Genomic DNA, 27,255 nt, shown 5'->3' with positions numbered 1-27,255 from the left:
GATTCGCTGGCCGAGAAAAATATTAGAGTGGGTGCCACCGGAGAGAAGAAGAAGAGGACGACCACGGAGAAGCTTAAGGGACAATATTTAGGAGGCAATGTATTCGAGGCAGTTGATTGAAGATATGTGTTACGATAAAAAAAATTGGAAGCTGGGTAAGGTGGCGACAGCCGTAGAAATCCATTATATATATTATTGTGTTTCAATTTATCAATCAAAGATATAGAATAAAAATTTAAATTTTTTTAATATAACGCGGGCACATAAATTTGATACACCCTGTATATTGATTTGTAAATATTTATTAGAAATTAGCTATCACGCAAGGTGGTTTCTCCTTAATGAATCTTTCCATGAAGAATATTAAAAACATTTGTAAATAAAAGTGAAGTGGAAGTTATTTAGGAATATTATTTGAAACAGCTTGTTTACGGGAAATGTAAAACCACAGGTAGATGTAATTATTAGTTCTTAGAAAATTAAGGTAAAGAAAGTTTGGAATTTTAATCTCTTTTTGTTTAACCTCGAGTAAATTTTGTAGAATTTCCCGAAAGTAATTTATTATGATGGTAGGAATATTTTTGGAAAGTATGAGTGGGTTTTCGAATGAAAAAAAAAAGAGTGGGGGAGAGAAATGTTTCTGATTGGCTTGGAAATTTGGAATGGGGAAAGTTTTGTTTTGAATGTTGAGATAGTTTTGGAAAGAGGAATTCATTGTGTTACCGGTATCCGAAAGGGGCAGTCAAAAGTTTTCGTGCGTAGTTCAGCAGCAAGTACTAGTGTTTTGTTTTGATAGTGGGAGTAGCCGAAAAGTGGTACGAGAGACAAATCAAATCGAGAAGAAATACCTCTTTGATTATGTACAGTCCAAGAGAGTAGGTTACAAGAATTATCATTATAAAAATTATTTGTGACACCAAGTAAAAAAGATACTTGGGCCTCAGGAGATTATTGTTGAGAGAAAGAGAGGAGAGAGATTTGGAGTTTATTGAACGAGTCCTGGTCAAAGGAAGCCTGGCTTGTGTTTTGGAGAAATAGTTGCTTGTATCCTGCTGGATTGTTTGCTGAGAACGGAGAGGGTTTTGATTGGTAGCCTAACATAATCAACAAGGAGGAGCTATTTGGGTCAAGAGGAGACATCATTGTGTGTTAATCAAAAAGGTCAGTCAATAACCTATGTGATAGATTTTTTTTATAATCAGAAGTTAAATTTTTTACGTAAAAGCATATGAATTTAAGATTCCATTTCAAAAATTTAATAGGAAGTATAAGTAATTTTGCGAATACCAAATTTGTTTGTTTAGCTGGGTTTATTAATGGTATCAAGAACAAAGCTATAAATATTTGTTTGAATTAGCTTAATTTATATGGTAAAAGTTTCTTTTGGACAGTTATGCCCACAGAATTTAATTGATAAATTTACAGAACATTGCTTTTGATAATAAAGGTAATTGTATGTTTTTATTTATGATTTTTCTATTTATTTCCTTTTCCTATTTTATCCCGATAAGGATCAACTAAGAGATACTGAAACCACGAGAGAAGATAAGTATAACATAAGATAATTTAGACATTTTTTTTATATTATAAAAAGGCACCCTGAGATTCTTTCTTAATTTGTATGTATGATTTGCGTTAATTAAATAATTGATCAAGTAAATAATAATTAATATAAAAGTAATAGAAAGCAGATCATAACAATATATTATGGATAAAATGGAAGTAAGCAAGTGGTGTGTTGTGTGGCAGACAAATTTCAATGAAGCTGAAGGGAAAATTCCGTTTCTGAAAAACTTGTTTGAACTGAATGTTGGACAGTTAGTGGCAGAACTGAGAATGCTTAGATGGATGAGTGGAGTAAAAAAACGGATAAAGTTAGGAATGAGTGTATTAGGGGAAGTCTAGGGGTGGCACTAATTGATGCCAAAATGAGGGAGCATAGGTTAAGATGGTTTGGTCATGTTCAACGTCGAGACGTTAATCAGCCAATACGGAGAATTGCTGAAGTGCAGATTCCTGGAAGGAGTAGGAGAGGAAGACCAAAGAAGACCTGGGGGAGACGATTAAGCAGGACATGTCGGTAAAGGGGATTGACGTTGATATGACTCAAGATAGAAACTTATGGATAAATGCAATTAGGCAAGCCTCATAGGGATAATACCAAAGAGAATGATGATGATGATATATTTAACATACTATAAATATTAAACACAAAATATACAAAAAAATCATTCTTAAAATATTTACGGACGCTTCTAACTGACAGTCTAATTTATTAAGCATTAATAATAAATTCATAAATGAACCACACAATATCATGTACATGTATATGTATCATGTACATGTATAAGGGAAATCCCATTAACAAAATTATAAATGTATATTGGTTCCTAAAAATATTTGTTGGCCTTCTAGTAAAAATATTTTAATTCAGTAACGATAAGAAATGTCAGAGAATTATCTACTTATTAAATATTAACTAACATATTTTAACTTGGCATTCCTCACGTTTTTTTATATCAATATTGTTTATTTAGATAAATGATTACCAGTGCAAAAGTCGTTTCCGTTTCCTTAATGTTGTTAAAGTTTTTGTTGTAGTAATATTATGGTTCAATAAACAATCATTCTATTATATCATAGACAATATTATACATAAATATATCATTGCTATTTTTATTCAGTGTTGAATAATTTACATATTTATTTTTGTCTTCTATATTGATTTGTAATATCTATAGATATATTTAGTCTAGGCGATAGCTAGGTCACCGTGCCCTTTTCATTTCTGAAGGATCCACCAAATTTTTTTATGTATTTTTGGCTGCTGATTAAGAATTTCGAGGGCAATTTCGATCCTTCTTCTTTTTCTTCTTCTTCTTCTTCAGTCTGTGTTCGTCCACTGCTGGACATAGGCCTCTTCCATTTGCTTCCATTGATTTCTACTCTTGGCAATTCTCATCCACTGCTTGCCCGCGACTTGTTTGATATCATCTGCCCACCTCTTCTGCGGTCTGCCTACTCCTCGCCTGTTCTCTCTTGATCTCCAGTTTGTTAGTCTCTGTGTCCATTTTTCGGGATTATCTCGGGCAACATGTCCGACCCATTGCCACTTGAGCCTTGCTATACGTTCTGCGACATAAGTAATCTTTGCTCTTTCACGAATGTCGATATTTCGAATTCTGTCTCTCAAACTAATCCTTAGCATGGCCCTCTCCATCGCTCTTTGGGTTGTACTGAGCTACTCTAAGGTTTTCTTTGTAAAGGCCATGGTCTCTAGTCCATACGTGGTTACAGGCAAGATACATTTGTCATAAACTCTACGTTTTAGACACATTGGTATATCTTTATTCTTCAAGATAAAGCTTAACTTGCCGAAAGCTACCCAAGACAATTATATGCGTCTTTTTATTTCGGCTATTTAGTTTTCTTTGTCGATTTTAATGGTATGTCCAAGATATATATAGTGGTTCTACATTTTCAAGACTGACGTTGTCAATAACAAGATTAGTTGTACATTACTCATTATTTTTGTTTTCTGAAGATGCATTTTGAGACCTATTTTATTTGACTGCTGGTTTAATTCCTTCATCATTTGCTCCAGTTCCTTGATATATGTACTGAATAATACTAGGTATGTCGTCCGCAAACCTCAAATGACTCAAACGTACACTATCAATGTTTAGACCTTTTTCGTCTCAGTCCCCAGTCGAGCTGTTTGAATACATTTTCCAATGCTAAGGTAAAAAGTTTTGGTGAAATAGTATCACCTTGTCTAATACCTTTACCAATGCGTATTTTTTCGTTTTTTTCGTCTTCTTTGATTTTGATGTGGAATCTGGCCTGTTCATAAATGTTTTTAATGAGTGTAGTGTACCGTGAGTCTATTAGAGCATCCCTTAGGGCTGACAAATAGGACCAGGTTTCAATACTATCGAAAGCCTTGTGAAAGTCAATAAATGCCAATATCAATATTCGATCCTAGTGGCCAAGAAATTGTTATAAGCAATTTAAATGTTTATACATTGTTTATAAGGCTCTAGCTCGTAAACTAAAAGAGATAAGAGAAAAAAATTTCGAATAAAATTTGTTTCTTACAAAATAACAAACACAATGGCGTTTATTCAACTTTAATCCAATAATTAGAACTCGAGATATTGTAAAATTAGTGCAAACTGGTTGCAAAATAAGTATGTTTCGAAGATTTTTTGATCGTAACTCGACTTCTACGCATGCAAATGAGCGTTACAAAGTCGCATTTTAAAGCTTAATTCATAGACTTTCAAACAAAATTTGTTAAATTACTTTATCTTTATTTCTATTAAAGTTATACCCATGTTACAAACATGTTTTATCAAAAGTGATGACCCTTGACAATAGTCTGAGTACTTTTCGAAGCATTTCAGGGTGGTCCTTCCAAATTTTGGTCATTTTTATTGGCAACTGTTGCTAGATCACATTTACGTTTAATCTCTTCCTGTAATGACCCTGTGTTTGTGATCAATGATCCCAGACATAAGTATGAGCTCACTACCTCAAACCGGTCAATTGTGGTTGTGGTTATGTGTGGATGATTGTTAAATAGTCTATCCATTATCATGGTCTTTGTCTTTGATATGTTTAATTGCATACCAAATATTTTTCTTTCGTTTACGACCAGTCATATAAGATCAATAACCTCTGCTTGACTATTTGCAAGAAGGGCTGTGTCATCTGCGATACGTAGGTTGTTTATTTTATGATCATTTATTGAGATGCTCTTTTCCCATCCTTCAAGTGCTCTTCTCATAATATGCTCTTCATATATGTTGAATAATTGTGGAGATAGTATACATCCTTGTCTGACACCCCGTTCTGGATGAAATACGTTTGAAAGTGTGTCGAGCACTTGGTCCACTGCTATTGGCTAGACTTGGCTACTGGTCCAGTAGTGTGTTCGTACAGTTCAGTTATAAGCGAAATTAGGTGTTGTGGTATACCTACTTCTTTTCGCATTCGCCAAAAGCCTGGTAAATTTTTCGTGCATATTGAACTAATGGTTCGTCGCAAGAATTTGCGTCGCAAATTTTTACCAGTGGGGACGCGGTGCTAATGTCGCTCGAAAACCAACAAGCGATGGAGCGTGTGCGTCGAAAATTCTTGCGTCTGATTTATGAGACGAACACGTCCACATTAGCACAATTTACCTCGAGCACGCAAATATTTGCTGCGAACAGCTGGTTCGACGCAAATTTTTACCAGGTAGGACGCGGCAATAAGTGTCTCCACTTGACCATGTCGAACGCTTTACGATAATCCATAAAACATATGTATAGTGAATATTGAATTCCCTAGATTTTTCGATTATCTGTCTTATATCCAATAGGTGTTCTCGAGTGCCTCTACCTAAATAATCAATAATGGTACCTAAAAAATACAATGGTTTTACAAATTATGTCGTGAGATACTTAGATATTTTTCTAGATTACAGGGTTACAGGGTGTAACAAAAATACAGGTCTTAAATTAAATCACATATTCTGGGACCAAAAATAGTTCGAATGAACCTAACTTACCTTGGTACAAATATGCACATAAAAAAAGTTACAGCGCTTTGAAGTTACAAAATGAAAATCGATTTTTTCGAATATATCGAAAACTATTAGAGATTTTTTATTGAAAATGGACATGTGGCATTCTTATGACAGGAACATCTTACAGAAAAATTATAGTGTAATTTGTGAACCCCATAAAAATTTTATAGGGGTTTTGTTCCCTTTAACCCCCCAAACTTTTGTGTACGTTCCAATTAAATTATTATTGTGGTACCATTAGTTAAACTCAATATTTTTAAAATTTTTTGCATCTTAGTATTTTTTCGATAAGGCAGTTTTTATCGAGTTGCGGCTTCTTTTTTAATATGTTTACATCAAAATTTTATGGGGGATTTGTTCCTTTAAACCCTTCAAATGTTTGTGTACGTTCCAATTAAACTATTTCTGCGGTACCATTAGATAAACACAGTGTTTTTAAAACTTTTTTGCCTCTTTGTAGTTTTTCGATTATAAGGCACCTTTTATCGAGATGTGGCTTCTTTTTTAATATGGTTCAAAATATACCTAAAAATGTAAATCATAAATACATTTTCATATTACATATCACCTAATAGTCTAGGAGCTGAGAGCAGATTTTGTGCGTGATAAGTAATATGGAAAAACTATACGGGGATATGTTGAATTAGTTGTGTACATGACTTTCACCAACGGCCGGAAACCAGAGTTGTGGCCGAGGGTAGTTATAAGGGGTCAAAGTCGCGGATTTTATTATTTTTTTTATGACGCTCATGATCGAGATAGTGCACCAAAATTTGGTAATAAGTAGGTCATGACGTACCTAAGTAAAATCTATAGAGGCTCAACGCTGCGAGCCGACAAAGGGGTGGGGGTAGGGGTGAATATAAAAAATATAAGGGGTTTTTTGCGACGTTCGTGATTGAGATAGTGCACCAAAATTTGGGTATAAGTAGACCATGACATAAATAATTATAATCCCCAGAGCCGGAAACCAGAGTGGGGAAGGTAGTTATAAGGGGTCAAAATTCCGTTTTTTATTATTTTTTTGTGACGCTCATGATCGAGATAGCGCGCCAAAATTTGGGAATAAGTAGGTCATGACGTAACTAAGTAAAATCTCCTGGAGTCAAACGCTGCGTGGCCGACAAAGGGGTGGGGCAGGGGTGAATATAAAAACATGTAAGGGGTTTTTTGCGACGTTCGTGATTGAGATAGTGCACCAAAATTTGGGAATAAGTTGACCATGACATAAGTAAGTAATATCCCCAGAGGCGGAAACCAGAGTGGCGGACGAGGGTAGTTATAAGGGGTAAAAGTCGCGGTTTTTATTATTTTTTTTTGTGGCGCTCATGATGGAGATAGTGCACCAAAATTTGGGAGTAAGTAGCTTATGACGTAACTAAGTAAAATCTTCAGGGGCAAAACGCTGCTGGGGTACAAAGGGGTGGTAGGCAGGGGTGAGTATAAAAATATATGGGGGTTTTTTTGCCGTTCGTGATCGACATAGTGCACCAAAATTTGGGAATAAGTAGATCATAACATTACTAAGTAAAATCTCCAGGGGCGGAACGCTGCGTGGGGGACAAATGTTGTGCCGGGTCACAAAAAAAAATAATACACACTGCGACTTTGACCCCTTAAAACTACCCTCATCCCCAACTCTGGTTTCCGGCTCTGGGGATTTTACTTAGCTAAGTCATGGTCTACTTATTCCCAAGTTTTGGTGCACTATCACAATCTAGCACGTCGCAACAAACTTCTTATATTTTTTATATTCACACCTACCCCCACCCCTTTATCGGCCACACAGCGTTCCACCCCTGGAGACTGTATTTAGTTACCTCATGACCTACTTATTCCCAAATTTTGGTGCACTATCTCGATCATGAGCGTCACAAAAAAATAATAAAAACGGCGATTTTGACCCCTTATAACTACCCTCATGCCCAACTCTGGTTTCCGGCTCTGAGGCTTTTACTTAGTTATGTCATGGTCTACTTATTCCCAAGTTTTGGTGCACTATCACAATCTAGCACGTCGCAACAAACCCCTTATATTTTTTATATTCACCCCTACCCCCACCCCTTTATCGGCCACACAGCGTTCCACCCCTGGAGACTGTATTTAGTTACCTCATGACCTATTTATTCCCAAATTTTGGTACACTCTGTCAATCACGAACGTCGCAAAAAAACCCCTTATATTTTTTGTATTCACCCCTGCCCCACCCTTTTGTCGGCTACGCAGCGTCCCACCCCTGGAGATTTTACTTAGTTACGTCATGACCTACTTATTCCCAAATTTTGGTGCACTCTCTCAATCATGAGCTTCACAAAAAAAAAATAAAAACGGCGACTTTGACCCCTTATAACTATCCTCATCCCCAACTCTGGTTTCCGGCTCTGGGGATTTTACTTAGTGATGTCATGATCTACTTGTTTTCAAATTTTAGTCCACTATCTCAATCACGAACGTCGCAAAAAAACCCTTTATATTTTTTATATTCACCCCCACCCCCCACCCCCACCCTTTTGTCGGCCACGCAATGTTCCACCCCTAGAGATTTTACTTAGTTACGTCATGACCTACTTATTCCCAAATTTTGGTGCACTAACTCGATCATGAGCGTAATAAAAAAATAATAAAATCCGCGACTTTGACCCCTTATAACTACCCTCGGCCCCAACTCTGGTTTCCGGTCGTTGGTGAAAGTCATGTACACAACTAATTCAACATATCCCCGTATAGTTTTTCCATATTACTTATCACGCACAAAATCGGCTTCTATCTCTCCGACTATAAGCTCCATAATCGTACTTAACCATATAGAAATATGTGGTGGATTTGACAAATATTCAAAATATCTCGATAAAAACTGACTTTTCGAAAAAGTACTAAGAGGCAAAAAAGTTTTAAAAACATTGTGCTTAAAGGGACAAAACTCCCATAAAATTTTTATGGGGAGTCCAAATTTTACTATAATTTTTTTAAAGATGATACTGCCATCAAAATGCCACATGCCCATTTTCAATAAAAAATCTCTAATAGTTTTCAATATATTAGAAAAAATCGATTTTCATTTTGTAACTTCAAAGGGCTGTAACTTTTTTTCTGTGCATATTGTGAATACATTTATGGCCCGTGTTTTTGTTACACCCTGTATAGTGAAACATTCTGTTTTCATATTCCATTTCTAACGAAGATTAATGTTTAAAATATGTACCTGTGATACACGAATGGTCACGGTAAGCCCACCTAGTAGGTCAATGTACATTGTAGTTTATGTGATTATGTTACAATTCTTTTATTTTTACCTCTAGAAGTGAAAAAACCGCAATGTCCAAGTTAAAAATAGAGGACCTGTACACCAACCTTTGTGCATGTATATCAGCGATGACTAATTTTGCATTTACCTTCAGAAGTATATAGGTACCTACTCTCATTATCTCTGACTGTTAATTTACCATGAACAAGTACAAACACACAGTCATTGTCACAGTGCAGGGTCGTATGAAAGTATTACTTTGAGGATATTATATTATGCGGAAATTGAAAATTTTATACAGTTAGAATTAAAAAAAAAAGTTTCTACATTGGCAACCGGACATCGCACACATCTTATGAAAAATATAATGTCACTCAAATTCAATAAAATTTATACCAATAGATTCGTTTTAAATTAACGATCAAATCTTATCATTGCGCCAACTCTCTATTTTCAAAAATAAGAGCAGAAATTGATATAAATAAATCTGAAATCAAATGGGTAGGTACATAAGTTAGAGAGAGAAAAAATATTTTAAAATACCCAGATTTTCGGTACTCCATAAATCAGCGGATTAGTTTCACTAATCCGCTTAGGCCCAGCGGGATTTAAGCTGTTATGAATAGCACTCAGAGCAATAATGATTGTAAACTAACATTTTATGGACTCCAAAAATGTGATTTCGATAAACTTTAATTGCAATTTGCGCCGTAATTAATCATAATTAAGAGTTGGCGCAATGATAAGAATTGATCGTTATATTAAAACGAATCTAATCGTATAAATTTTATTGAATTTGAGTGACATTATATTTTCCATAAGATGTGTGCGATGTCCTTTGCTTGCTTCTTCTTTACGTGCCATCTCCGCGACGAAGGTTGGCAATCATCATTGCTATTCTCACTTTTGACACTACAGCCCGAAAGAGTTCAGTTGAGCTGCATCTAAACCATTCTCTGAGATTTCTCAGCCGGGACATTTTTTTCCTACCTATGCTGCGCCTTCCTTGAATCTTTCCCTGCATAATTAATTTTAGGATTTCATATCTGTCACCACGTGTTATATGACCCAAGTATTGAAGTTTTCTTATTTTGATGGAATCCAGTATCTCCTTGCTGTTCTGTATTCTGCTTAGTACTTCCTCATTGGTTATTCTGTCTGTTCAAGAGATTTTCAGCATTCTTCGATACGTCCACATCTCAAATGCTTCCAATCTATTGAGGCATTGTTTATTGCACATGAGTCCATGTCTCCACACCATACAAAAGAACAGAAAATATATAACATTTTAGTACTCGCTTTCTAAGATTTAGGCCGAGGTCTCTGCTGTCTACTACATAATATTTGTTTCATATTAGTGAATGCACTTCTAGCCTTTTCTATTCTAATTGAGATTTCTTTGGTATAATCGTTTGTTTCACTAATGTTTGTCCCTAAATAGTTATAATTCTGAACTCGTTCTATCGTCTTATTATTTACGTGTAGATTGATGTTTCTAATATTTTTCTTTGATATAACCATAAATTTCGTTTTCTTTATGTTTAGTGACAGACCAAATTCTTCACTCGTTGCAACAACCTTATCTAAAATTCTTTGTAGATCTGTAATAGTTTCTGCTATTAGTATTGTGTCATCGGCGTATCTAATTTCAGATATGGGTAGGCCATTTATTTTTATGCCTGCTACTTCATCTTCTAATGCTTTTTTGAATATTTCTTCTGAGTATGCATTAAACAGTGATGGCGACAAGACACAGCCCTGTCTAACGCCTCTTTTGATTGTTATTTTATTGGTGTTTAAATTATTTATTCTGATGACAGCTTCTTGTTCATAAGACAGATTATTTATTATTCTTATATCCCGTGTGTCGATGTTCTTTGTTCTCAGTAAGTAGTTTTATTAACGGATTATGTTTCACCGTATCGAATGCCTGGTTATAATCTAGGAAGCAGACATAGATGTCCTGGTTTACATCTAAACATCTCTGTATTAGCACATTTACTGCAAATAATGCTTCTCTGGTTCCTTGAGCATTTCTAAATCCGAACTGAGTTTGTCCAATGTCTTGTTCTAACTTTTTGTTTATTCTACGATGAATAATCTTTAGAAATACTTTGAGTATGTGGCACATTAGACTGATGGTACGGTGTTCGCAACATTGTCTGGCGTTTCTCTTTTTCGGTATAGTCACGAATGTTATAATAATTTGCTTGCAGAAACATGTAAATAAACAAGAAAAAATCAAAAGAATTTATTTTATAATTTTTATCAAATTTTATCTAACTATAATTATATAGTCTGTCCTCGAGAAAATGCCAGGACGAACTCTCAAAAGCGAGCTCTTCACTCTCGCGAAGTTACTCGACGAAGTACTTGGGAAAGTTGTCCGAAGAGCATCGCTACACACTCGTTCAACTTCGAGGAACACATTTGCGCGGGGAGAAACTAACTTCGAGTCCTTTGACTCAGTCGCAAAAACCGACACAGAATGGAAGTAGCCCAAGTCGAAGCGAAGTCGCATGAAGTACAGTATAGTTAACAAAAACCCTCAAGGTCACTTGCACCGCATAAACGAACGTCTGTCGTCTCTTCTCCTCACGGTTGCAGATATGAGATAACTCGGTATTACTTACCTCTCTACACTCTCGTGCTCGCTGAACTTCGATCAATTTTGCAAGTAGTGTACTGGGCGCTTAACGCATATCATTATCCTCCATAAACCATAGGCGTCGCATATTTCACAAATGCGAAAATTGAAATTTGCATTAAACCTTAGTAATATTTTATAGACCAGTAAGGATCTGTTTTTAGGTGGATGTGAGAGGTGGCATTCAGATTTTTGCTGATAAAGTTAGGTGATAACTTCGTTAATAATAATTGATTTATGCTCCTTCTCAAATATGCCCGGAACATTAATAAAAAAAAATAAAATATTTAAAAATTTCAAAAAATTTAGTTTTTTTTCTAATTTTTTTGCTTATAACTTTAAAACGATTCATTTTAGAACAAAGTCGTATAGGAATAAAACAAAGATAATTAAATTTTCTATCAGATGCGATTGGTTAAAAATGTTTTAATTTATCACCCTTGCTGCAAAATAACAATAAATATAAAATAAGGGGACAAAACAAGCCTGTCCTTATTCAATGATTTTCCATCACTTAGGTTACACTTGGAACCTTCCTAATTCGCTTAGAAAATTTTTGTAATGTGCTAAAACCGTACACCAAATTTCATTAAAATTGACTTAATAGATTTTGAATAATAATTTTGCAATCTAAACTTTTTTTAAAAAAGTCAAATTTTTTAAAATCTTGCACAACAAAAACTAGAACATACAAAGATTTGTCAATTTTTTTACATAATAAAGTAGGACTCCACCTATCTAATGCACTTTACAGAATTGAAATCGGATTATTTAAGCAGCCTCAGCAATGTTTTAAAGATATTAACAATGTTTTGGCTTATAAACAAATTAGTCCTGTGGCCAGGAGGGGATGCTACGAGCTCCTTTATTTAGATGGACTTACCCAAGATTTTTATGTATTTTTTGACCCGTAGAACACGATTTTTTTGGGTAACAGTTGATCCGGATGTCGATAAGATTGTTATAAACAAAGAACTTGAGGAATTACATAACAATGATTTTTCGCAAAATAAAACATTTTTTTGCATTTCTTGGGTAATTCTAAGCAAAAAACGTTCTTGGAAGTTTTTTCGTAGGATGCATAGTTTTCGAGATAAACGCAGTGGAACTTTCAAAAATTCGAAAAATTGCAATTTTTGAACGCGAATAACTTTTGATTAAAAAATAAAATAGCAATTCTGCTGACAGCATTTGAAAGTTTAAGTCAAATTATACCGGTTTTAATTATTTGCATTGCTAAAAATTAATTTTTTATTATTAAACAAAGATATTTGTTTATAAGCCAAAAAATTGTTTATAAGTTTAAAACATTGCTGAGGCCCCTTAAATAATCCGATTTTAATTCTGTAAAGTGTATTAAATAGGTAGAGAACCTCTTTATATGTAAAAAAAATTAGACAACTTCTAAATGGTCTACTTTTTGTTCAGAAAGATTTTAAAAAATTTGAACTTTTTTAAAAACATTTAGATTGCAAATTTTTTGTGCAAAATCTATTAGGTCGATTTTAATGAAATTTGGTACACGCTTAAGTATGTTACAAAGAATTTCCTAAGCGAATTACTAAGGTTCTAAGTGCCACCAAAGTGGTTAAAAACATTGAATAACAACAGGCGTATTTTGCCCCCTTATTTTGTATTTATTGCTATATTGCAGAAAAGGTAATACGTTATAGTCTAAGAGCTAGTGAACCTTTTGACTAACGGTCGTCCTGTAAGGCTAGAAATTTGTAGAGTGATAATTCATAGCACACCAAAGCTAAAAACCATGACCTGGCAGGCCTCAGCGGTGCACGTGTATCTACCAGGTGAATCGAAAAGTGCAAATTTAGGGGGTAAAATAAACTTTCTCCTGTAAGGTTTAAATTTAAGTATGTGTTTGAGTAAGTCATTTAAAAGAAATGTGTAAAATGACAGGCGATTCTGAAGAGCATAAGACCTTGCCAGGCGAGGGGAAAGATTAGGGGTTTTTCCTAAATTTATTTTTTTTGCATCGAACAAATTTTTTTTAAGTTTTTTGAATCATTCCAAACAGAAAAGGTCTTTGGTGATTTTTCTCTTAAGTTAATAGTTTTTGTTATATAAGCGATTGAAAATTTTGAAAATTGCGAAATCGACCATTTTTAACCCCAAATCGGATATTTATCTAAAAATCTCAAAGTTGCCAAGGTAGGTAGATATTCTTTAAACATTGATTGATGAAATCCCAAAGAGTTTTTTGCAATACAATATCGGAAACCCCTTTGTTTTTTAATTGCTAATCAAGCGGACGCTTCACTGTAGTATAAGTGAGGACGTTTGAGTTGGCATAAATTCATTATCTCGAGAATTGGCAAATTTCAAGAGCAATCTTCAGACAGGTCGATTTTTATTTTTAAATTAGGACTTTTTGGCATATATATAATACTAGTGACGTCATCCATCTGAGCGTGATGACGTAATCGATGATTTTTTTAAATGAGAGTAGGGGTTGTGTGATAGCTCATTTGAAAGGTTATTTAATTCTCTATTCACTAATATAAACAATAACATAATTATTTATACAGGGTGTACAAAAAAATTTTTTTTATTAAATTAACTTTGATTAAATTTGACAAATAGAAGAAAAAATTTTTTTTGTACACCCTGTATAAATAATTATGTTAATGTTTATATTACTGAATAGAGAATTAAATAACCTTTCAAATGAGCTATCACACAACACCTACTCTTATTTAAAAAAATAATCGATTACGTCATCACGCCCAGATGGATGACGTCACTAGTATTATATATATATACCAAAAAGTCCTAATTCAAAAATAAAAATCGACCTGTCTGAGGATTTCTCTTCAAATTTGCCCATTCTCGAGATAATGAATTTATGCAAGCTCAAACGTCCTCAATTATACTACAGTGTAGCGCCCGCTTGATTAGCAATTAAAAAAACAAAGCGGTTTTCGTTATTTTATTGCAAAAAACTCTTCGGGATTTCATCAATCAATGTTTAAGGAATATCTGCGTACCTTGCCAATATTGAAATTTTTAGATAAATGTCCGATTTGGGTTAAAAATGGCCGATTTCGCAATTTTCAAAATTTTCAATCGCTTATATAACAAAAACTATTAACTTAAGAGAAAAATAACTAAGGACCTTTTCTGTTTGGAATGATTCAAAAAGCCTAAAAAAAATGTGTTCGATGCAAAAAGAATAATTTTAATAAAAACCCCTAATCTTTCCCCTCGCCTGGCAAGGTCTTATGCTCTTCAGAATCGCCTGTCATTGTACACATTTCTTCTAAATGACTTACTCAAACACATACTTAAATTTAAACCTTACAGGAGAAAGTTTATTTTACCCCCTAAATTTGCACTTTTCGATTCACCTGGTAGATACACGTGCACCGCTGAGGCCTGCCAGGTCATGGTTTTTAGCTTTGGTGTGCTATGAATTATCACTCTACAAATTTTTAGCCTTACAGGACGACCGTTAGTCAAAAGGTTCACTAGCTCTTAGACTATTAAGACATTTTTGACCAGTCGTATATCATACAAAATTCAATTATCTTTTATTTTATTTCTCTACGACTCTGTTCCAAAACGAATCGTTTTAAAGTTATAAGCAAAGAAACCAGAAAAAAATCGACGTTTTTCGAAATTTTTAAATATTTTAATTTTTTTATTAATGTTCCGGGCATATTTGAGAAGGAGCATAAGTCAATTATTATTACTGAAGGTGTCACCTAACTTTATCTGCAAAAATCCGAATGCCACCTTTCACATCCAAAAATAAACGTTTTTTCACAGATCCTTACTGGTCTATTAATAATATTTAATACGCCATCAGAACCGACTCCCGGAGCACCTGGTGTCCACGTCCACCGTCACTTCTAAGGAACGTCATCTTCTGAAGTTTCGAGGACTTTCGGCACTAAATGCATGCAAATAGATTACTGGGCTGTTTTTGGGGTCGTTGAATAACCACCGGACTACCTGATGCCCAAGGTTTGTTATCTAAGGCTAAGGCTTGTTATCTTCTAGAGTTAGGAGGCTTTTTGGGCACCAGGTGCACAGGGGGTCGGTTCTGATGGCGTATTTGTCTTCAGCTACCTCGAAAACCCCCCAACATGGCCCTTAATACACTTATTTTGACAGATATTTATGCACTTTTGGATGCATTTTGTGCACTTTAAAATGCAACTATGCATTTCCACCCATTTTTCTATTGTAGACTTTTTTGTTGACATCATCCTGAACATAATGCAAAAAGTTGCAAGTTTCTAGGTGCTGCATTTAAAAATCGATTTATTTTGTGCTAAATGGCCGTGGTCTAATTTTTGGAAATCATATATGCAATAAACATATTATAGTAACCAATTAGTAGAATTATAATATTGTTAAACACAACATTAAAATGAACAACCAAAGTGATAACGAACAAACCATAGATAAGGTATATATAAGTAAAAACAAACTGAATGAAATTATAACAGCAGAAGAACAACAAGGTTTTAGGTCGGGAAGATCATGCATCGACGCTGTATTTATAATGAGACAAGTTCAAGAGAAATCGTTAGAATACAACAAACCGGCATATTTATGTTTCGTGGAACTTAAGAAAGTATTTGACAGGGTCAAATTAAAGGACGTTATCCATTTGTTATACTCAAGAGAGAGAGAGAGGTACCTCTAGAAATAATTAAAACGATCGAAAACATCTACCAGAACAACACAATAAAAGTAAAAGTAGAAGATGAACTAACTGACCCAATTGAAGGTGACAAAAGCAACTTAAAATAGACTGCTATGCAGACGGTGCAATACTAATTTTTCAAAGTGAAGGTTTATTTAACTGCCAGAAAATTTAACATGTTAATTTCCCCAAAAAAGACAAAGTGCATGGTTATAATATCAAATCCTAAAAGATGTAAATTGGAGCTGGAGGGTCAGATAATAGAACAAGTGATGGAGTTTAAATATCTAGGTATCACACTATCTAGCTACGGAAGGCTCGAAACAGAAGTGGAAGATCAAGTGAATAGAGCAAACAAAGCCGCAGGCTGCCTGAATGACACAATATGTAGAAATAAAAATATCGGAAAAGAAATGAAAGGCAGAATTTACAAAACAGTCATCAGACCAATAATGACATACGCGGCAGAAACACGACCTGGCACAGACAGAACAAAAAGATTGCTCGAAACAACGGAGATGAAAACCCTTCGAAAAATCGATGGTAAGACTCTATGGGACAGAGCTCAGTACAGATAATCGATGGAGGTACAAGGTGGACAACGTTAATAACTGGGTAAGAAACAGAAGAGTAGAATGGAATGACCACATAAGCCGAATGACAATAAATACAGTAGTAAAGACAGCGAAAGACGGTTCCCCAATAGGAAGATGATCACTGGGAAGACCACGAAAACGATGGAACGACAATTTACTGGAGGCACATTTAAAAAACAGACAGAATCATAATAATAATAATATGTAAGCACTACGAGCCTAGTAGGCCCATGGCTTGATGTACTACTATTCTTTTCCACTCCCTTTTGTCAGTCGCTTTTCTTTCCCAGTTCCTTACGTTAATTCTTCTCATATCTTCTCTAACTCCATTACTCCATCGTGACCTCGGTCTTCCTCTTCGTCTTTTCCCTGCCAATGCACTAGATAGTACCATTCTGGGAATTCTAGATGGAATCATCCTCTGCACATGGCCCAACCATCTAAGTCTTTGCGCCTTAATTACTGCTAGTATGTTAGGATCTTGATAGAGCTCAGTTAGTTCCTTATTTGTTCTTCTTACCCATTGTCCATTTAAGTTTTTCCCACCGAAGATTTTGCGCAGTATTTTCCTCTCCCAAACTAATAACAACTCTTGATGTTTTTTTGTTGTGACCCATGTTTCAGAAGCATACGTTACTATCGGCCTTATTACGGTCTTGTAAGTTCTTAGTTTTGCTCTTCGTGATATATTTTTACTCCTTAACAACCCATTAAGAGCAAATATAGCGCGGTTGCCCACATAATTCTCTTTTGTATTTCTTCTTCACAGTTAGGATCTCTTGTGAAGACAGTTCCTAAGTACTCAAATCTCTCAACTTCTTCGAATTTATACTGTGTTCCCTTCGCTGTTGTCATTGTTATGTATTGCCCCCGAACGAATTGCTTATTTGTCCATTCGATATACTTTGTTTTTGCTTCATTTATATACAATCCTTTGGTTGCTGCCCTCTCCTCGAGTTTCATGACTGTTTCGATAAGTTCTATTTTGCTCCTAGCCAAGATTACCAAATCGTCTGCGAATGCCAAGCACTGATGTTTTTTGTGGTAGATCAGACCTGTTCTATTAATGTTTGCTTCCTGTATAACCTTTTCTAGTAATATGCTAAACATTATAGACGATAATGTATCACCCTGCCGCACTCCTTGTTTGACCTCAAAGCTTTCTGTTATAGACAGAATCATATCTATACAAAAAGAAGAAGAAGAAAACTAATAGAATAAATTATGTATTGTGCGCCTTTTCCGATGGGTGTATGGCCGGAATTTAATTAAAAAATGAATATAATAAAACAAACGGTAATTTTATTGTTGTAACGAAAATGTGTTTGGCTTAGGTCTCTCGGAAAGGTCGAGCCGGTACGTGTTTACCGTCCACATGCTGAGTAGTGACTGAAGAAGAGAAACCACAACGATAATAATGTTTTGTGTTCCTTTTTTCCCCTGACCAGATGATCAAATAAATCACTATGGTCTGGCGTCTACTTTTACAGTTTTAAGAACGAATGCATTCGGTGAGTTGTTGACACAATAATTGTCTGATAAAGTACTTAATTAATGAGGGTGCAGTTTGTTGCCCACATAGACGAAAAACAGATGTGACAGGGTAAAGCCCTTAATCTTTGTATTTGAATGTGCATTTCGAATGACAACGTTGTTTGGTTTTTGAGAAAAAATAATAAAAGAAATAAGATAATAAAATTAGCAGAAATAGTAATTATAGCGTAATGCTATACGCCTATTACACACAACACATCCATCCGACATAAAATCGCAATAATGATATTTTTGTAAACGCGATTACAAAACTGATCGTAAAATGCCATTTTATATTGCGCCGGTAACTTTGAAATTCCCAATTTACGACAGCTTTATGACTTTAACGTTTATAAGTTTAAAATATTTAGAATGACTATATTTTCATAAAATGTTCCCAGTTATAATGCAATTTAAATATAACTCCTCGTGTTTTAACTTAGATTTCAGTATAAAGTGTGTAAAGTAGCGGCCACAACGGCGCACAGCACATCGCACCGCACCTACCCTTGACCATAGCTTCGCTGAAGCAAAGTACAGTTGAGTCCGTGAATCTTTACCCGTGCGTCATCATTTAAAGCATACGAAAGTCGATGATAAGTCGGAAATTGAAATTTACTAAACGCAACAGCAAGTCACAAATTAATTAGTTGTATGTTTATACGTGAACCAATTTGGAGAAAAAAAGCAAATATGTCACCACTATAGCTTGGTTTTAATAAAACTGTGTAAAGAAAGAAAGGAAAGAAGTGGGTTCTCCGTAGCAAAATCCATATAGCAAATAAACATCATGTCTTAAAATTAGAATTTAAAACAATGCTTTCTTCGTCCGATGTAAAGAATAACGATTAAATAAAAAAACAATTAAATGTGCGGGGCACGGTGCGTCAATACGACCACTAATGTACAAAGCAAAGGTTAAGCTAGGTGCGATATACTATTATAATTCCCACCAATATTATTTGTCAGTCTCCCTTTTTTATGTATTGTTATTATCTGTTCTATCTCCCATCCTGCTAGCATTTTCTCTTCTTTTCATTCCATTTTCCAGTACTGTAAGTATTTACCTATATACGCGAATACTTATTCGACAAAAACCTGCTCAGTTTTTTCTGTTTTCAATGATTCACTTCAACACCTAGTCCAGAAAGCCACTGCGCATCCGCTAGGAAAAATATTCTAATTCGGATTGTTTGCACAATCTTACTCAAAAAGGACACCTTTTAACAAATTTGCATGTTGCCAGGACCAAAAGTTAGTCAAAAAATTTTTAAACGTTTTTTTTTTGTTTTTTCCTAAAATATTTTTTTTTTGCATGGAACAAAATTTTTTTTAGGGTTTTTGGATCATTCCAAACAGAAAAGGTCTTTGGTGACTTTTCTCTAAAGTTGATAGTTTTTGACATATAAGCGATTAAAAATTGAAAAATTGCGAAATCGGCCATTTTTAACCCTCAAAAACTATGCGAAAAACTGAAAATTTGAATGTTGCCAAGGTAGGTAGATATTCTTTAAACATCGATAGATGAAATCCCGAAGAGATTTTTGCAATACAATATCAAAAATCCCTTTGTTTTTTAATTGCCAATCAAGCGTGCGCGACACTATTTTCCACCGTTGCATGTGTATGCAGTATGGTGCAAATGAAAGCAATAAATTCGTTATTTCGTAAACCGGCGACTTTAAGGAAAAATCCCGAAACAGGTCGATTTTTATTTTTAAGTTATGATATTGTGACATATATGGTATACTAGTGACGTCATCCATCCGGGCGTGATGACGTAATCGATGATTTTTTTAAATGAGAATAGGGGTCGTGTGCTAGCTCATTTGAAAGGTTCTTCAATTCTCTATTCAGTAATATAAACATTTACATAATTATTTATACAGGGTGTCCAATAATTTAATTTTTTTGTCAATTTGTCAAATTATTTAATTTAATAAAATTTTTTTGGACACATCGATTTAAACATCGATTGATGAAATCCCGAAGAGATTTTTGCAATACAATATCAAAAACCCCTTTGTTATCTATCTACCTTTTGTTATCTATCTAACTTTCTTATCTACCACTTTCAAAAAAGAAGAATATGTTCAAAAATTATATAATAGTATACTTACAATCATAAAATCTATAAAAAAAAATAAAAAAATAATAACTTGCTTGGGGCTTGAACCCACTTCACATCTACCGCGCCGTACGAAAGTTGACGCCATTTCAAACTGCACCAAACTCTCGTATACGTCATGTGGGAATATACACAAACTAAACGTTTACACCATAAATTTATATGAATTTAATAAAATTATTAGTTTGATTTTTGTCGAAATAAAATACAACAAAATATAGAGTAAGAAAACGATATATGAGATGAAGATTTGTAGAAAGTTTGTTCGTAATCAGATTATGTAAATTAAAGCATTGCCTACTAATAGGTAACTACATTATTTTGTTTACATTTTCCAAATAGATAGGTATTGAAACTATTAGGTATTTCCAACTGGAACATTTAGAATTACGTACCTGCGGCTTTTAAAATAACTATTTAAAAAGTCACTATAATTATAAATTTGATTTTATTTCTGTCCACACATCAATAAAAATTAATATTATACAATATTTTTGTTTACCGATAACCTCCATATTGAACAATTATTGACAGATCGTTTCAAAATTTCAACACCCAATCAGAGCCCGTATAACAACTAATACCATACTGTCGGTGTGTGCATGCGCGGGATCAATCAAATTTTACCCTCAATCGATTCGCCGCTAAAGAAGAATATCTTTAAAAATTTTTTGGACACCGTGTATAAATAATTATGTACATGTTTATATTACTGAATAGAGAATTGAAGAACCTTTCAAATGAGCCAGCACACGACTCGTATTCTCATTTAAAAAAATCATCGATTACGTCATCACGCCCAGATGGAGGACGTCACTAGTATACTATATATGCCACAATACCATAACTTAAAAATAAAAACAGACCTGTTTTGGGATTTTTCCTTAAAGTCACCGGTTTAAGAAATAACGAATTTATTCCTTTCATTTGCACCATACTGTATACATATGCAACGGTGGAAAATAGTGTCGCGCACGCTTAATTGGCAATTAAAAAACAAAGGGGTTTTTGATATTGTATTGCAAAAAACTCTTCGGGATTTCATCAATCGATGTTTAAGGAATATCTACCTACCTTGGCAATATTCAAATTTTTAATTTTTTAAGTTTTTGAGGGTTAAAAATGGCCGATTTCGCAATTTTTAAATTTTTAATCGCTTATATGTCAAAACTATCAACTTTAGAGAAAAGTCACTAAAGACCTTTTCTGTTTGGAATGATCCAAAAAACCTAAAAAAAATTTGTTCCATGCAAAAAAAAATAATTTTAGGAAAAAAACAAAAAAAAAAACGTTAAAAAAATTTTGGACCAACTTTTGGTCCTGGCAACATGCAAATTTGTTAAAAGGGGTCCTTTTTGAGTAAGATTGTGCAAAAAATCCGAATTAGAATATTTTTCCTAGCGGATGCGCAGTGGCTTTCTGGACTAACCTACTGTAAAACTTTATCAGTGCAAGGATTTGCTTATCTTTAATGCTATCTAGTTATGACGTTAAATATATTGTTTTATTACTTTGGTATTACGGAGATAAGTGTCTAGTTTCTGGCAAATTCGTATTTTTTGTAGTCCGCGAAACTTCTGCAGTTTAATTATATTAAGAAAATTAAGTGAAATATAAAATTGCAGGAAGATGACATGTAAGTAAAAACGGGATATTAGATGTCATTATTAATTTATTATAAAGGACACCACAAACATCTTATGGAAAATATAATGTCACTCAAATTCAATAAAATTTACATGAATAGATTCGTCTCAAAATTACGATCATTTCATATCATTCAAAGCCATCTTTGAATTTTAATTATAACGTCGCAAATTGTAATTAAAGTTTATCGAAATCATATTTTTGATGTCCATAAAAATGTTTGCATAAAAATATTATTAGTATATGTGCTTACTATATTAGTAGTATACTATTAGTCAATACTACCGAAGCCAAGGGCCTCTAATGAGTAGCCATTTTAATTATAAATCAAACTAATAATAAAAATAACTCAACTAAGATATTTTATTAAACGTCATCATACTAAACGTTATACGTATAATAATTACAACTGAAGTTAATTAGCTAACGTATAAAGGTGGAAATTATCATGTACCTAATATATTGTAAATTTATAGGTTTATACCAATAATTTCCCACCTCTACGAGTTTCATCTCTTTTTATTTAAAAACGTATTATGTCTTCCATCTTTTGCGTTATTTTACCTGTTTTTAGCGCATACAGTGATGGACGCCCTAATAACCGGCAAAAGGAAGATGGAAAACATTAAGTTGTGAGATAGTACGAGGTAAAACTAGTTCTTATACGTGGCCAGATGACTTCAGTCATAATTATACGTATATGACGTCGAGAAATATTTTATTTTAATGTCTCTTCTTATTCGTTTTGGCTGACACAAAAACGTCAAATTGAAATAGAAACGTCAACAATTCAAACTAAAATTGTGGCTTATTAAAGCAGATTGTGTAATGCTCGGCAGTTAGTTGTATTCGTCCCATATCAACTCCAAATTGTAGGTGAATAAGGAATTTTCCTTTATTCCGAGACGATGAGCTAGCCAGATACCCAAGTAGGTGGAGGCTAATAAACCAAAGAAGAAGAAGAGATACAAAACCTAATAAAACTAGCTTGGGAAGAACGTCATACGTAGAATTATGACTGAAGTCAACTAGCTCTTAAAGCTTACGTCTAAAGGTGGAAACTCTCGATAGTGGTAATGTAATTTAAATTAAATTATAGGTTTCTACCGATATTTTCCCACCTGTACTAGTTTGATCTTTTTTTAATTCACAACGTATTATGTTTTCTATCTTTTGCGTTATTTTGCCGGTTATTAGCGCGCTCATCACTGCGTAGCCGAATAATTTGCTATATAAAATTTTATCTGTGGTTGATTCCCAGAAAATTTGATAATTAAAGCAATTAATAGTAACAATATTCGTATTTCCTATGGTTTTTTATCTGAACATTTGACGTAGCTAAATAGAATATTATCAATTCAAAACGGACCTGAGCTAAAAATATGGTCTTCCTTTTATTTTTATCTTATAAACTAATAATATTTACAACATATAACCTAATTTGACACGTTTTGTTAATTTACGTGATACAATTTTTAATCTCCTTCTCAGTCCGTTATCATACGCAAGGATGTGGTGATGTCATTATGTTTGATTGACTGTGATTGACCAGTTAACTCTATATTGAGCTTTGTGAGATGCTACCAATATGCTCAAATAATAGTGAAAGGAGAGATCGAGAGAAACAGAGGACTAGGAAGGATATCGCGGCTAAGAAACATTCGACAACGGACAGGTCTAAATTTTGAAAAGCTAAGAAGAACAGCTGAAGACAGACAAGAAGTTGCTATTGCAGTAGCCAACCTCCATTAAGGAGGTGGAACTTTAAGAAGAAGAGATGTTCCGGAAGAGAAAGTTGTGTGATCTTTTAATACGATCAGACCACCGGAAGGAGATCTGCCTCTTGATCTTCTGCCTTCGAATCTACCTTCGACGATCATATTTCCATGCCCTCTCTCCTTCTAATGATATGACCAAACTACTTCAGAACCAAATAAACGTTTCTGTTTATTTTTATGAGTCTGTTATGTCAGCACAGACAGAAGTTCACATTTGAAGGCACGTATCCATTACCCTTGTGCTCCGCGCTCCTTGCAACTGCTCCAGTTCATACGGCATGCGCTCCTCTACCTGAAATGTCCACCCTCCTCGTGCATTGAGGGGAGCGCCAACGTATCCACTATGTGAAGCAGTTGCAGGAAGCATGGAGCACAAAATGGATACGTGCCTTGAAAGGCATATGTTGCAATTGGGACCGTGCAAGTTCGGAAAAGCGACACCTAGTTTCATAGCTCAGCAACATTTTTCGCACTTTTAATTATATTGGCCAATTATATTAGTCCTGGTTGCTGGATAATTGTCAAGGCCATAGCCCAAAAAAAAGTAAGACTGAGGTTATGTTATTAAAAGGTAAACAATTGTTTGTAGTAAATAAAATTAATTATTAAAATGCAGTACTACAAGCAAAATACATTTAATTAAATTTTTGTTTTATATAATAATTGCATATCATATCAATATTGTGGAGCAACATATAATTTTTCTTCGTCATTGACAGTAGATATGAAATATACGTCAGTTTGACAATTTCAATTGACAATGAATTATTTAAGAAAGTTGCAAGATTTCTCCACTATTCGCGCACGATCATTTCTCATATACCCTCCAAGTACTTGCACACGGCGAATAGGGAATATCAGTGCGATCTAAGGAACAGTTTCGTGATTTTAGTTATGTCGGTGTTTTTCCAGATTTTCATCAGTTTTTCTCTGGCTGACCTAGCTATCCGCCAATATTTATTTGTTATCCTTTTCCACTCCTTCGTATCCCGCTATGTTTGTCACTCCTGCTCTGCTTGATTATTTCTAGCTCCATCAATTATTATAACGTTTGTTTCAGTTGCATTAGTTGGTAGTCCGTATTGTTGACGTACGTTGTTCAGTTTCTGCATTACCTGTTCTAGTTCATTTTTGAGATAATAATAATAATAATAATAATAATAGGATTTATTTAGCTTTTTAGCTATTACATTACAAATAAACATTTACATATATTTAAATAACTATAACTTAAAAACGAAAAATCAACTAATTCTTAAAATACAATTTTTTTAACCTACTTTTGAAGACTTTAACATTTGGTGAATCTTTTATGCTAGATGGTAGACTGTTATATATTCTTAGTCCTTCAACAAAAAGAGTTTTTTCCATGGCACTTGTATTGAACCTTTCAATATGATAATTATCAAATCTTAAATTATACTGACCTAACAAAAGTGATCTTTTAATGACATAATTATTGAAGTATTGAGGAGCTTGCTTGTTAATAATTTTAAATATTAACACCAAACATGACTCAGTAATAAGCTGATTAACATCTAAAAAATTTAATGTTTCCAGCATAAAGTTTATAGAGGTATACTTGCTACATCCAAGGACAATTCTCATAGCTTTATTTTGAAGAAACTGCAAACGATATACCTGTTCATTTGAACATGAAATAAACAGTGACATACAATAATTAAAATGCGGAAATATTATTGTATTATACACAACCTTCCTAGACCATCGGGAAAGCCCTTTAGATATTCTAGAGAAGTAACCGATTTTTTTACCAATTTTTTTACACAGAAAATTTATATGTTTGGTAAAATTTAACTGTGGATTAAATAAAATTCCAAGATATTTAATTTCATCTACATAGCTTATTATATCTTCACCTATTTTAATACTAAAATTTCCTTGATTAAATTTAGAACAATTTATCTTAGTACCCAAAATCATATACTTAGTTTTTTGAGCATTTAGTTTCAATTTATTTGCCATCAACCAATTATTAAGAATATCTAATTCATCATTTATTGTTTGAACTAAATTATTAAAATCTTGTCCAGAGACAGAAATGAATGTATCATCTGCAAACAGATTTACAAATGAATTTTTAAGATAGAGATGTAGATCATTTATATATAAAACAAATAATAATGGTCCAAGAACGCTTCCTTGGGGAACTCCATATATAGTACCTATTTCGTCTGAAATATTATTATTTACTTTAGTTTTTTGACATCTACCGTTTAGATAATTTTCTAGCCATTTGAACACAACTCCAGTTATTCCATAATTTTTGCATTTCGTTAATAACATCTGCCTGTCTATTGTTTCAAAAGCCCTTTTTAAATCTACAAAGACACTAATTACTATTTTACTGTCATCTATATCTTTCTTCCATGTGTTACATACTAACTGGCATGCAGTTTCAGTAGAGTGCCTACATCTAAAACCAGATTAATTTACAAACAGCAAATTATATTCATTTAAATAGTTAAATAAGTGATCATAAACTAATAATTCAATGATTTTTTCGATTATCGGAAGTAAATTAATCGGCCTAAAATCTTCAAACGCCTGTGGTTTACTTATTTTTGGTACAGGTATTATGGTACTACATTTTAATATTGACGGCAGAACTCCTGCTTGCAGGCAGGTATTAACTATGTTTAACAATGGGTAACCAACCACTGAAAATATCCCCTTCAACAGTGACACTGTCAGAATATCGTCACTAGTTGCTTTATTTTTTAAACTACTTATTACTGTATTTCAGAAAAATTTGAGGATCTAGGAATATTTTGAGCAATCCCCTCAATACTATCAAAGTAAAACTTATTTAAGTCTTTAGTAACATTTAACCTACTATCTAATATGCTAAAATTCGATGTATTATTACTACTATTTACAATTTCTTTTAAAGTACTCCACATTCTTTTACTGTCATAGCGACATTGATCAATATTTTGCTCGTAAAATATTTTTTCCTTTCTTCTAATTAAAGTAACAACTTCATTCCTCTTCCGTTTGTACCGTTGAAAATCTAATGGATTATTCGTATACCGAAATGTTGAAAAACAGATGTCTCTTTCTCTTTGTAAATTTCGTACTTCTTCATCAATCCAATAACTACTATCAGAACGGAATTTATGTTGGGTTGGTGCTATCTTATCCAAACTGCTTCTGATATTATTTAAAAAGTATTCATACAAAACGTCAACATTGGTAGACGAGTAATTCCAATGATGTAGCTAATATCACGGTTACGTCTGTGTTTCTTGGGTTATGAATTTTACGACCCTTCACTGCTATTCCTTCATCCCAGTCATCGAAAATTGTTCGCATGATATGCTCACTACATAACAGTGGCAACAATACACATCTTTGGCGAACTCCTGTGCACAAGTTACCCTCATCAGAGTAGGAATTATTTATTCGTACTGTTGTAAT

At 33.8% G+C, this 27,255-nt stretch overlaps 1 protein-coding gene across 18 annotated transcripts in view; it reads left to right on the top strand.

The window, feature by feature from the left end:
• The window catches only part of LOC126883476 (phosphatidylinositol 4-phosphate 5-kinase type-1 alpha), a 240,122-nt gene that overhangs the window by 20,997 nt on the left and 191,870 nt on the right, over window positions 1-27,255 (top strand). Inside the window, exon 1 of one of the 18 annotated variants that reach the window (XM_050649050.1) lies at window positions 21,896-22,025. The exons of the other annotated variants lie outside the window; for them this stretch is intronic. Coding sequence (XP_050505007.1) covers window positions 22,019-22,025 — 7 coding nt within the window. The 5' untranslated portion in view covers window positions 21,896-22,018. Of the gene's footprint in view, window positions 1-21,895; window positions 22,026-27,255 lie in introns of those variants that run through there. 18 annotated transcript variants of the gene reach the window in all.

This window comes from Diabrotica virgifera, chromosome 4, assembly GCF_917563875.1.
Source record: "Diabrotica virgifera virgifera chromosome 4, PGI_DIABVI_V3a".
Lineage (NCBI taxonomy): Eukaryota > Metazoa > Arthropoda > Insecta > Coleoptera > Chrysomelidae > Diabrotica > Diabrotica virgifera.
Note: the sequence above shows the minus strand (reverse complement) of the source record. Positions and strands in the feature narration are given on the sequence as shown.